The 12,604-nt window shown below is 44.3% G+C and overlaps 2 protein-coding genes across 5 annotated transcripts in view; one reads left to right on the top strand and one right to left on the bottom strand.

Moving 5' to 3' along the window:
- SLF1 (SMC5-SMC6 complex localization factor 1) overlaps window positions 1-2,081 on the bottom strand; it is a 673,081-nt gene extending 671,000 nt beyond the window's left edge. For 2 of the 3 annotated variants that reach the window (XM_069225438.1, XM_069225455.1), the window contains exons 1-2: window positions 2,003-2,081; window positions 775-908 (exon numbers count right to left, since the gene is read on the bottom strand). In XM_069225438.1, the coding sequence (XP_069081539.1) occupies window positions 775-908; window positions 2,003-2,033 (165 nt within the window). In that variant the 5' untranslated portion in view covers window positions 2,034-2,081. Of the gene's footprint in view, window positions 1-774; window positions 909-1,965 lie in introns of all 3 variants that reach the window. The other variant, XM_069225447.1, reaches the window with a different exon arrangement.
- Window positions 2,082-2,734: 653 nt separating this feature from the next.
- KIAA0825 (KIAA0825 ortholog) overlaps window positions 2,735-12,604 on the top strand; it is a 2,111,807-nt gene continuing 2,101,937 nt past the window's right edge. For both annotated transcript variants that reach the window (XM_069225418.1, XM_069225426.1), the window contains exon 1: window positions 2,735-2,857. The gene's annotated coding sequence lies outside the window, so the exon portion shown is untranslated. The remainder of the gene's footprint in view (window positions 2,858-12,604) is intronic.

The raw sequence follows: 12,604 nt of genomic DNA, 5'->3' as shown, positions 1-12,604 counted from the left end.
GAAATGTCTGTCGCCCAGTGCTTTAAATAAAAAATAGAAGTGCGGGTACTCACAATTTAAAGTACCTGTTAGCTCCTGTGAAAGTGCAGGTACTTTCCCTTTCAAATTAAAGATGTACAGATAGTTTGTACCGGACAGTACCTGCCTATTTAAAGCACTGCTTGCAGCATAGTACACGACTGGAGGGCCGCACACCCTTTCAGTCATCTGTGCAAGATTACTTGTTCAAATGTTATCTTATTCCTTGAACTACCATGATTTGCTATACAGAGACGACGAGTGGCAACAAAATGCATGTTTTCCATTGTTATTCGAAAGTGTTACCATGTAATTCTGCAAGAAATATTTATTAAAACTTCCTCGCCTTTTCTCCAGGTTATAGACCCTAAGAACACCCTACACACAGTTAGCATTATCACGAGAAGATTCTGTGTAAATATTTCTTTCAAGCCTGTCGTCATGTGGATTTCTCTGGCAGGCACAATATACTTCATAAAAAAAATAATGCGATGTATTGTACTTTGATTATTCTTCCAGGAACACTTTCATAAGAAAAGGGGATTTAGAGGCACTAATACTGGCTCCATTACTAAAAATAAAATTTGTATTGAATATTTTTTCTGAAAAATGTGCTTCCAAATAGTGACACAATTCGAGTCCTAAGACCAGAAACTGTACTATTACAATGTCCATATAGGTCTTGAATACTTGGTCTCACTTGAATATAATTCATACAAGCTCTGTCAAACGGAAAACTTGAAATTATTCACTCACCTCAGTGTCAATGAAAGTGCAGTCAAGTTTAAAAAGTAATCTAACGAGTGCATCCTTTTCTTTGCTCTTGAAGCCTGTCAACTGAATTGTTGGCTTCTGGGCTTGCTCCTCCATCTCAATGCAAATATGTTTAGCTGCAAAGAGATAAAAATACGTGAACTGTTAAAAAATTAAATAATGTATGACCACATAATCGCTGTAGTCTGTAAACCAATTAGCAGTATCTGCTATTAGGTATAATCACTTTAATCAAAAGTGAGTACTTTGTAGAATGGCATCAACTGAGCACCACTACATTGGCCGTGAAAAAGATATGTAGGGGCTGCCGATTAATGATCAATGTAAATACTAACAGCTACTCTACTTCAGTGGATTATTGGGTGGGCCAGAACAAACTAGTCTGAGCACAAAAAGCGGATATCCGGACTAAATCGGAGGAAGTAGCTTGGGTAGAGTGATGATTTTGACAATGAGGATTACAAAAGCTGTTTAACCAAGCAGAGGTGTAGGTTCTCCGGACACCAGCATGACAAGTACCAGCGCTATTTCGAATTGACCGATGTTAGTAAACTAAGGAGTTTGTTGTAAGTGCCTACTTGCGCGGGTGTCTACAGAATAGGGCAAAGAAAAACGCGCACCTGTGGATATTCACAAAGGCTATCTACTCTGCAGTGGCTTTATGAAATATGGTACGTGTTGAACTCAAATTGGGAACCTGAACAAACATCACGTTGATCAATTAATTCCCGAGAAAGAAGTGAGTGGGGTGAATCGGCCATTCTTCCTTGTATCCTATTAGGTGGAATTGAAAAGAACTAACATCATGAAAACAAAACTAACAGACCGCGTGTGTCCAATAAACTATTTAATAAAACCATTCATGTGTAGCACCACTGCACCTATATGCACAATGTACAGGTGTTGTATTTTGTGAAGATTAATAACCAACACCCACGGGTTTAAGCAAAAGTTGGTCTAATCTAAAATATTTTTCTTTACGATGTTCTTTTGGCAAAGAGTATCATTGGGCGCTAACGGCAAACTATCCATTTGCTGAAATGCATTTTCTTCGGAAAAGGGACACATATGGGTGTGGTATAGGTGCCGACAGGTTCGTGCTAATTGTAGAATCTGTGTGGGCTGGTCACACTTGGAGCACTCTGTGCTTGAGATTAAATGATAGGGACCTACGGGTATATATCCAGCTACTCAATTCCCCGTCTCCTACCTCCGTCACTTCTCTCCAAGTCCCGCCACATAGTTTGAGCTGCCACGCGGACCGTACCAAGTCACCCTAAGAGGTATCATAATAGGTTCCGACAGCAAAGTGGAAGGAGAACTAGCCTGTAGTAGACAACCAACACGATACAAAGCAAGGACTATGAAACAATATGCCATGAGAGTGAGGACGGTATTTAATTTGCACAGTGAGGCTAATTAAAACTGTATATCTACCATAAATATTCCCTCTTACGAAATGGAGCAGCCTGTCTCTGAACGTACACAAACTACAGGCTTAGAAACTGAAAACGGACTTCATCTGCCCGAGTCACAAGTGTCTAGGCTTCAGCGGTTTTCGTGACACGAAGTCTAATGTTAATGGAAGGGGTAATACAAATGTAAATATCTACATTCCCCTAAAAAATCAACAAATGCATAGTCCAGTAAATTAAATGTATCTAAAAGTAACAGGCCCAGTGAGATATAAATTATCGAGATTCGGTTAGCGTGTCTGCGTACGTGTGTATACTTTGTGATTTCAAACCAACCCCTTTCCAAAGGTATTGCTATTTAATTATCACGTATGCGAACGCTTCCTCCAACATTCGGTCCATTAAACCCCCATTCCAAGGTGGCTGCCACCTTCCCCCTTATCACTGTAAGCCGCTCGGATTGCAGTAGTGGGCAGGAACGACACGTCGGTTGACGTTACGGAAGCGGTAACTGCTTCCGGTTGGTTGTCATTGACGCCGGGCATAGTTGGTAAACAGTGAATGGAACACGGGTGTTGTGAAGGAACGGGATTGGTTGCAGAAGTCTGGTGCGTGTGCGCGCGCTCGTGGGTCTGGCTCGCGCACCGCCGGTAAGTATTTAGTAGCCTGGTCGGCAGTTAGACTAAAGCAATAGTTTGTGTGAGGAGAGTGGGCTTGAACCACAGAGCTTCGTGCTCGTCTCGGCAAACTGTACGTGTAAAGCAGCTTGTGCTTCTTTAATCGTAAGGTCATATCGACGTATCTTTTGTATTGTTTACTATAGTGCCTCGCTACTATTGTAAATCAGCGTTTATTAAAATATTCGTCTCGAAAAACAAATGAAGCAAAAAGTAGTCTGCTTGTCTCGCATCTGCCACATCATTTGCTCTAACATGTCTGTGTATGTTCTGACCGATTTATGGGCAGAGTTAATACCCCAAAACCTGCTGAGACTGGGGGCAAGGTGTGTCTGTAGAACAGTACTGCCTTCTGATGCCTACTTTAGGACATAACTATTGAGAAGCAACTACTGGCTTACATTTGTGATGGCTGATCGTGGGATAGTGTCACAACTTTCATTTTTAGGCAGTGCTGGGAATGGGAAGATACTATAAAAATGTGATAGAGTCACGTGGAACTGTTCAACGCTAATCATGCTGTGCATTATTATTATTATATATATATATATATATATATATATATATATATATATATATATGCAAATTAAACCCCTGGTGAAATGAGTAAATCGGGAGAACGTAGTAAAAATACTTTCTTTCTTAATTTCCCACAAATATCCTGTATTTAATAATCACTCAAGAAGTTAGATACCTGCTGCAGATATCTATGTTACAGAGTGTAACACTGGTAAGAGAAATCAGGTGGTTAATGCGGCGGCTGCAGAGATCACTGCAGCCAGTATACCGTGGGGCCAGCAGGCAAAAACAGCAATTCTGCCTGCTGGCTCAGCGGAAAACTGACCACAACTTTGACGCCAGCTCATAATCCAGCTGGTGACAATGTTGTGGTGCGTCAACACCTATCACACATTCACTGCCCGTAATTCGGGCAGTGAAAAACGCAACAGGGCTGTCCATGGGGGCCCCTTCACTGCCCTTGCCAAGTGCAGTGGCCCGACTTCCCCTTTCCGCCAGCCTTTGCATGGCAGTGAGACCGCCAGGCATAGGCTGGCGGAAAGGGGACTCATAATCCCCAGGACCGCGCTGCTTGCAGAGCTGCCCTGGCGGATTGCGACTGCCGAGACTGCCTGGCTCTCGATAGGCGGCAACCTGGCGGTGCCGGCAGTCGGACCGTGGCCCATCTACACCGTTCATAATAGGGCCGTCAACCGCCATCGACCGTCACACTCGTAATGAGGGCCTGAGTCTCTTTCTGGCTACAGCGTCCTACAGCAAAGAGAACTGAAAGTTCTTGACCTTCCTGACTGAGTCTGTATCAGCACAAGGGTGCATTCAGGCAGATTTAGTGGGACTGGCCCAGATGCCGGTTCTGCCTCAGAAATTGCTACCACAACCAGAATCAACTATCTTCATACTGTTTTAGCACTATTTCAAGGAACGTACAGAGCCACCTCAATTGCGTGGTGCCGGCATTTCTCCAACCGCCGTACTGCTTGCGCACATCCCGCATTCTACCCACGAGGCCCACATTCCACCTATCTCCCCACGAGCCCTACATTCCATGTTCCATACACAACTATATGCCGTAATCAACAAAAAAACTCACCCTCAAATTGCAAAGCATCCAGAATGCCGCCACCAGACTGATACTCGACCTACCCCGACACTGCCACATCTCGCAACACCTACATACACCGCACTGGCTCCCCATAGAGAAAAGAATCACTTTCAAGATCCTCACCCACGAACACAAAGCCCTCCACAACACCGGACCAGCCTACCTGAACCAGCGACTAAACTTCCACGTACCCCACAGGGCCCTACGATCAGCCCAGCTCTCTCTTGCAGAAGTTCCCCGCATCAGGAAAACCAGAACAGGAGGACGCTCCTCCTACATCGCTGCCACCGCCTGGAACGCCCTACCCATCCACATCAGAAAAAACACCTCTCCCTCCTCAGCTTCACGAAGGAACCGAAGACATGGCTTTTCTAACCCACATCACCGGTACACGCAATCCCAGCCCCCCCCCCCCCCCCTCAGCGCCTTGAGACCCTAATGGGTGAGTAGCTGTACTTTACAAACATTGATTAATTAGTTCATTCATTATTCAATGGTCTGTTCCAGCACTGCTTATACATAATTCATTATTCACTGGTCTATTTAGTGTTGTTAAGTGTGGGCTACCGAATGTTACTAGGTCATAAAATGTTGTTACTGAGAGGGAAACATTGGGGATGCGTATGAGGTCTAAGGCATTTCAAACAGTTCATCTGGGGATCCAAGGTGATAGTAAGAACTGATCACAAACCCCTTACCAAGGTCCTTACCTCACATGGTCTTAGCAATCTATCGCTAAGAATAGCCAGGCGATCTATGCAACTTTTGAATTATGTGTATGAGGTATGATGTGTTCCAGGTGCTTGTAATAAGATAGCTGGTTTGTTTAACCTGTTTGGTGCGTGCGTCGGTCACTGGTCGATGGACACACACACCCTCCCTGATGCGTGTCATGACCAGTGGCCGACGCCAGGGAGGGATTTTTTTTTATTTAAAAGTCTCTTGGGAGACACATGTCTATCTCTGTGACGTAAGTGCACCGCGATGCGTGCTGATGTCACAATTTGTTTTCCCCACAGGAGCAAGTAGCAGAGGTAAGGCCGCTTTCTCCTCCGGTGGGGAAATCAGGCCCAAAAGGGCCTCCTCAGCGTTCAGGAAGGCCTCGTTTGAAAAAGGAGATTCTCCCCTTTCAAACGAGGCCTTCCTTAAATGGTTTTCTGGCTGTGGATCGTAGCTGTGCTGCGATCCACGGCCGGGAAACCACACTGGACACCAGGGATTACACTTGGGAGGGAAGGGTCAGCCCCTTGACAATGGGCCGCTCTCATCCCCCCGGGGGCATATTAAAAAAAAATCCAGTGATTCTGAGGGAGGTGATGAGGACAGTCGTGCAGTCCCTTCGCAAGCACAGTCTGTGCAGTGGGACAATAGTGGGTTAGCCCAACCCAGAGAGCAGGTGCATGTGGCGGCAAGCACAGAGAGAGTGCTCTCGTGGGAGCTCCCCAATTTAGTTCAGCCCCAAAATTTACCGCCCAAATCGTATTGTGGAGACATCAAATTTATCTATCACAAAACAACCTGGTTTTGTAAGGCAGGCACCTGCGTTTTTGGCCCTGGGCTTTGCTGCCATGTAGGGAAAATCTACTAAACCCAGACATTTATGGAAACTAGACACCCATAGGAGTCCACTGAGGTGGGGCTTGTGTGGATTCCCCAAAGTATTCTTACCCAAAATACCCTGCAAAGGTGAAATGTTGAATAAAAACTCTATTTTGTCTTGCATTTCTGTCACACAAACTACAGGAATATGCTGGGATCCACAAAATTCCTACCACATAGTGTTTTCCCTCCTGTCCTGATAAAAACTTGAGTGCCTGTACCTAGTGCCTGTGTCAGGAATGGCTCACCCCAGGGTCAACAGTTACCTTCATATAAGGACTAACATTGACCATTGTGTGATCCATTCCTGTCACGGGCACTACCCACACAAGTGAGGTACCATTTTTATCGGAAGGCTAGGGGGAATGCTGGGTGGAAAGAAGTTTGTGTCTTCCCTCAGATTCCAGAACTTTCCATCGCCAAAATGTGCAGTAAAAGTGTTTTTTTTTTTTAGCCAAATTTTGAGGTTTGCAAAGGATTCTGGGTAATAGAACCTGATGAGAGCCCCACAAGTCACCCCATTCTGGATTCCCCAACGTGTCTAGTTTCCATAATGTATAGGTTTGGTAGGTTCCCTATGTGCCCGCTGAGCTAGAGGCCAAAATCCACAGCTAGGCACTTTGCAAAAAACGCGTCAGTTTTCATTAGAAACATGTGATGTGTCCACGTTGTGTTTTGAAGCATTTCCTGTCGTGGGCACTAGGCCTACCCACACAAGTGAGGTACCATTTTTATTGGGAGACTTGGGGAATGCTGAGTGGAAGGAAATTTGTGGCTCTCCTCAGATTCCAGAACTTTGCAACACCAAAATGTGAGGAAAGCGTGTTTTTTAGCCCAATTTTGTTTAAAAATAGTCACAGCAATGAAAGGAAAATATATCAAAGTAATTCTCAACTGCAATGTACACAGCAAATATATGTGATTATAGTATAGCATAATTTCAAAGCAAAGAATAAAGTCAAAATTCATTACGTTAGGGCCTGCCAATGCTCTTCATCTTTCTCATGCCAGCAAGTTGATGACCCCTGTTCAACTGCGAGAAAGAGATTTCCACCGTCAAGCATTTGCTGTCCAATCCTGACCGAGGTCTCAGAAATTCCCCTCGCTGCTGCTCAGGGCCAGCTTTTATAGCTTAAATAATCATGGAAAAAAGCCTTTTGAAAGGGCCTTCCCTCTCAGATGTCAATATTCAAAACATGCTGGCTGCTGTAGGTCAGAGGTGGAAGAAACAACGTTGAAAATTGGCCAAGATTGCAAGGCACCCTCTTCCAAGGCCAACTTCTTCCCTGCACTAAAGAAAAACACAAAATATGCCCTTCCTTATCTGTCTATTGTGTTCGTTAAGAGAAAATACAAAAAACACAAGCTTAGTTTACCATGTAGAAAAACACAGCTCATCTGCAATGTCTCAACTGTAATGTCTAACGCCACGATAAAGCCAATAGGCAGCTAAACTGAATACAAAATGTAATCTGTAACTGGTGAACATTGAACAAATAATATGCACAGTGATGAAACACAAAGTCAGTGGTCAAACATACTTATTTTCACTACAGTAGTGGACCCAAAACCTCAGACTATAGATTTCTTCAAGATTACTTCTGTAATCAACAGGAACTTCTGCCAAGGAGAAGAGCTGGAGGAGGAGTACTGCCCCCTCTGCCTTTGACTGTGCTTTGCTGGGTTGGCCTGCAGTTGCTGCTTCTGCCTGAAAGAGGACAAAGATTGGATTTTGTGGTATATTCCTGCTTGTGAAGAATCTCCAAGGGCGTGGACTGAGCTTGCTTCCAGTTTTGAGGTCTCAGGGCCATCAAAGACTTCCTCTGTCAGCACTTGAACTCTCTGCTGAGACTCCTGCCAAGTGGTACCTTATCCAGTCTCTGGGCACTTGAAAGGTGAAGTTGGCAGAAGAAGGACTGAAATCCAAACACAGAACACTGTGTGGGTACATTTTCGATGCACCATCTGCAACGTAGTTGATAAACGACACGCCACCCGCTTCACTGCTGAAATCAACGCTCCACCTTTATCACGGCTCGGAGATCGTCGCATTGCAGCTGGAGAAATGATGCAACACCCGTTTGCAGCTGCTAATAATGATGCAAACCCCACACAGCACGGTTTTCTAACACGTGCAACCGGATTTCTCACACATCTTCACTTGGCGTCAAAGTCATAGTGAACCTACGTGGATCTAAGGTGCCCCATCTGGAAATCGACGCATCGCTGTCTTGCCAGGGAGAAAAACGACACATCGCCAACCCAACCGGAGAAGAAAACTACACAGGGCCTCACTTGCGAGTAAGGAATCAACACAATGCTTACTTTTCCAACACAAGCTCGCCCGAGAGGCTTTATTTTTGACAAAAAAAGTACTTTGTGTGAAATCAATGTTTTCATTGTTTTCTATGGCGTAAGACTCTTTTTACTTTGAAAAGTCATCTGACGTGTGTATGTTGGATTTGTCGTTTTTGGACTTGTTCGATTTAGATAAATATTACCTATTTTGTAAACTAGTGTGGTGTCCATTTTGTAGTGTTTTCATTGTAGTACTGTGTGTGTTAATACAAATACTTTACACATTGCCTTTGACATAAGCCTGGCTGCTTGTGCCAATCTACCAAGGGGGTGAGCATGGGTTATCTTAGGATTGTAACTCCCTTACCCTGACTAGAGTGAGGGTGGACAGAGTGCAAACTGACTGCCAACCAGAGACCCCATTTCTAACACTAATGGTGACTGTTTACATATTCTTCACCAACACGAGAATGTGCTGCATACGGATTTATCCGTGGTAGGCATTATCACCCTGTAGTCTACACATTTAGTCCAAGGTCATACAATCAGAATGCTGTGTCCTTGTTTTCTTTTCTTATGCTCATCAGGAGACAACCCATTTATGGTAGACAAACCAAAGTAGCTGGCAGCTTCTATAAAAGTTTTTTTCAATAGCGCAATGATATTAGTCAAAGTATTCCATGCATTTGCGCAAGGAGGACTGGTAATGCTAACTATGGCAGATAGCATAATTTCACTGGTCCACAAGCAGTATCTCTGATTTTGGCATATGAATTTTTACTCTATCAGAATAGTCTGTAGTCAAAGGAGATTGATCTTTGGCATAGTTATCATCAGTAGTATATCATTAGCAAAAAGCATCAGCTTCTACATGTCTTGTCCAAACTACAAGAAGCAGATTTCATTGTCCATCCTAATTATCCTCGCTACAGGTTCAACTGTGAGAGCAAATAAGAGTAAGGATAAACCACCCAAAGCTCACCCCAAGAAGATTTGGCAGCCCCTTCGTGACTATCTGTTGTCCGTTGACTCTGCTTCACTGTAGCACATATGCAGGGCAAATATCCCACAGTGTATCTAGCAGTTGGATAACAATAGGGTACACACCATTTTCAATTCCAGATGTAACAGCCATGTCGTTGACGGCCACACTATTTCAGAATGGTGTAATGCTTGTAACTGCTGTTGATGATGCAATGCTTGCTTTTAAATGACTTACTTCACTCTCCAGCTACTGGAGGCTGTCTGTGTTTATTTTTGTTTTCTATTGACAAAAACATAAATAAAGTTAAAAAAAGCATATAAAGCATTATGCAGACCTGAAGAAAAAAGGGGCCTCGCACTACCAGTCCTTAAGACGTACCACAGAGCAGTCAAGCTGAGAGTATTAGAGTGCGAGAGCATCAGAGAAGATGTGGCTACATATGGATAGAGCAGCAGTGGGCTCTTAATTGTAGGATCTTATCTGGAATCCAAGATCAGTTTGTCTTCCCAGTGCCTATTTGAGCACCCCAGTGGCCATCACATAAAGAGTCTTTGACTCAGCACAGCATCAGTTTCATTTGACTTCTTACCTCTCCCCTCGTACACCAAGACCCTTTAGCCTAAAGTTTACACCGGCACTCTCAGCCAGGACCTTTTAATATTTGGCTTATGGGGATTGCCTCATGATTTCCGACATATACTGTATGGGGGAGATCAAATTGTTTGTATCTTGCAATAGCAACTTTTATGTAGAGGACAGCAAGCAATTTCACTATTCGCAACTATGATACTGCCCCTACAGGCAGTCCGAAAGAGGTAGCCATCCAAGATCTTAACCCTCTAGAAGAATGAGTGCTGCTTACAACAAATTGGAAACATGTGATCTTACAACTCTATGCTTCTCTCAGAAGCTGCACCATATCCCAGAGATGGACAAAGAGAAAATTGACAAAACACTTGTGAAACCCCGATCCTAGAGAGGTAATAGTTAGAAACTTGGAGGGCTTTACACCAAAATGTGCTGATTGTGGCTGGTATAGAAGCACATTACAAATTGTTGCTAGATTGGTGTAGATGCCCAGTCTAGCTTCAACGATTTCACCCACAAGTTGCAACTGCAATGCTGGAGCATGGTGTGACGCGATTGAAGATGCAAGGCCTGTTGGGTGGAAATGCGTTCGTATTCAGCCATTCTGGGCAGCAGTTTTAGAGGCAGTTGAGAGAATATTGGGCTGTTCAATCCCTCAGTATATTACCACAGTGTTATTAGGAATACAGCCACGCATCCTTAGGTATCAAACTAGAGTGGCTAAGGCAGTGTTGTGGAACTATTTGGGGGCAGCTAAACCTATGACTGCATCTCAGTAGAAAAAGGCTGAACACCCATCTATCACATATTTGGTGAATTAAAGTGTGGAACCTCTTATCTATGTATAAGTTAAATGGGAGGTGGGCAGAACAAGAGATTTTGATATGGTGTGGTCTCCTATCTCTCAAAGGGGACCCCCTCTCTCGTGTACCCGCCTAAACTCAAAATTAATTAAAATTTATTAGTGGGGAGGAAGAACCACCCGCTGTGGGAACATGTTGCTATCTGTGAACTTCTGCACTCAGAGTTCAGCTTTCAAGTGGACTCCAATTGAAAGTCAGAAATAACTGTGGATGAATGGAAATTGACATGCCTTTCTGTGAGGTGGATTGGGTGGTTAGTGGTGACATGCTAACTAGTTTGTTCTTTATTGGTTTCCTTATATGTGTACTTGAATATTGGATTTGGAGAGTACCCTGTGACTAATAATATCTGTTCTATGTATTTAGGCATGTACAGACTCATTAGAACTATATAGAATTGGTTAAGAACCTATTTAAAGTATATGATCTATATTAACCTGATATGTTGGAGCACAACCTGCTCTATCCTATGTATAACTGATTTGTAAAGAAAATCAATAATTCTTGCAATGTTAAAAAACCTAAGGGACCAGGCTGTTACTAATGACGGAGTACAGTATCCATGAGAATGTCCTAGGTCTAGACGTTTCCAGTTTCTGTTTGTTGTAAATTCTGGTTAATATTTTTAATTGATTTCCAATGCTTTTGGAAATTGTGAAAATCTGTTATCAGTGTTTACTATTTTTTCCTGCATAAAAAAAAAGGGGTGGTGTTTTTCCAGTGCTTGTCAATAATCTGATTTTTATTTCCTTTCTTCCCTCATTCATTGCAATTGCCCATTATTCCTTCCTTCTTTCCTGCATCTAATTCCCTTCACTATATCTTGCCCCTGAATTTGCTTTTATAAGTAACTTAACAGTATTTTCGTCACCTCCCAACCTGCCTCCTTTTCAAGCACGCGGGCTCCTCATCTAGAAGTCCACTTCCGCCCCATGACCAGGATGTGCATGAATAGTGATAAGTTACGCCGTATCATTAGGAGCATTGGAGGGGCAGAGCTTGCAGGACGCAAAGGTGTGGAGTTTGTCGAACGCGAGGTCGTGGAGCTGCCGCACTCGGTATCCACCACTGCCGGGTGCCATCCGCTGAGTCAGGAGAGGCCCTCAGTGCAGATTTGGTTGACTCAGTCGACCGGTTGAGGTGAGGTACACTCTTCATCATAGCGGTCATAACGTAATGGTCCTTACCGTCACAGGAGGTTTGCTAAAGTGTGGCGAACAGCTGCTCAGCAAGCATCAGACCTGCATCAGCTCTACAATCGGCTGTAGTCGGCTCCGGTTTTGGCTTCGTGAGCCCGTGCCCCTCCTTGCCTCTCCTCACCTACTCTATTTTACCTGCTGGCCTGCCCCGCAGTACCATCCGTCATATAAACACTGCAAGCACTGCAAGGGGGTGCTCTCTGAGCGTGGGGCTGTAGTCAGCCTCCGCAGTCTGTGTGCCCAACCTCCCTGCAGAAGCGGCCCACCTAGGTCTGGGTGTAGATTGTTTGGGTCAGCTACTGTGCCCTGCTCAGCGCCCCTCTTGAGCTCCTCCCGAGCTGTTGTCGGACTGCTGTTGTGCTGCTGTGTGGCTGTGGTCTCTGGGGGGCACACTATAATCACTTTGAGTTTAAGGAAGGCCTTGCAAATTGCCGCCATTGATGCTAAAAAATAATCATTATAGCCCCCTGTGCAGCCACACCAAGCGGAGCACACTGAACAACTTGAGAAACCTGAGGAGTAGCTGTCAAGAAAGGCTTGGACTGGGTTGGGGGTTGAGGCATAGAC

Source organism: Pleurodeles waltl, chromosome 1_1 (assembly GCF_031143425.1).
Source record: "Pleurodeles waltl isolate 20211129_DDA chromosome 1_1, aPleWal1.hap1.20221129, whole genome shotgun sequence".
Taxonomy (NCBI): Eukaryota; Metazoa; Chordata; class Amphibia; order Caudata; family Salamandridae; genus Pleurodeles; species Pleurodeles waltl.
Note: the sequence above shows the minus strand (reverse complement) of the source record. Positions and strands in the feature narration are given on the sequence as shown.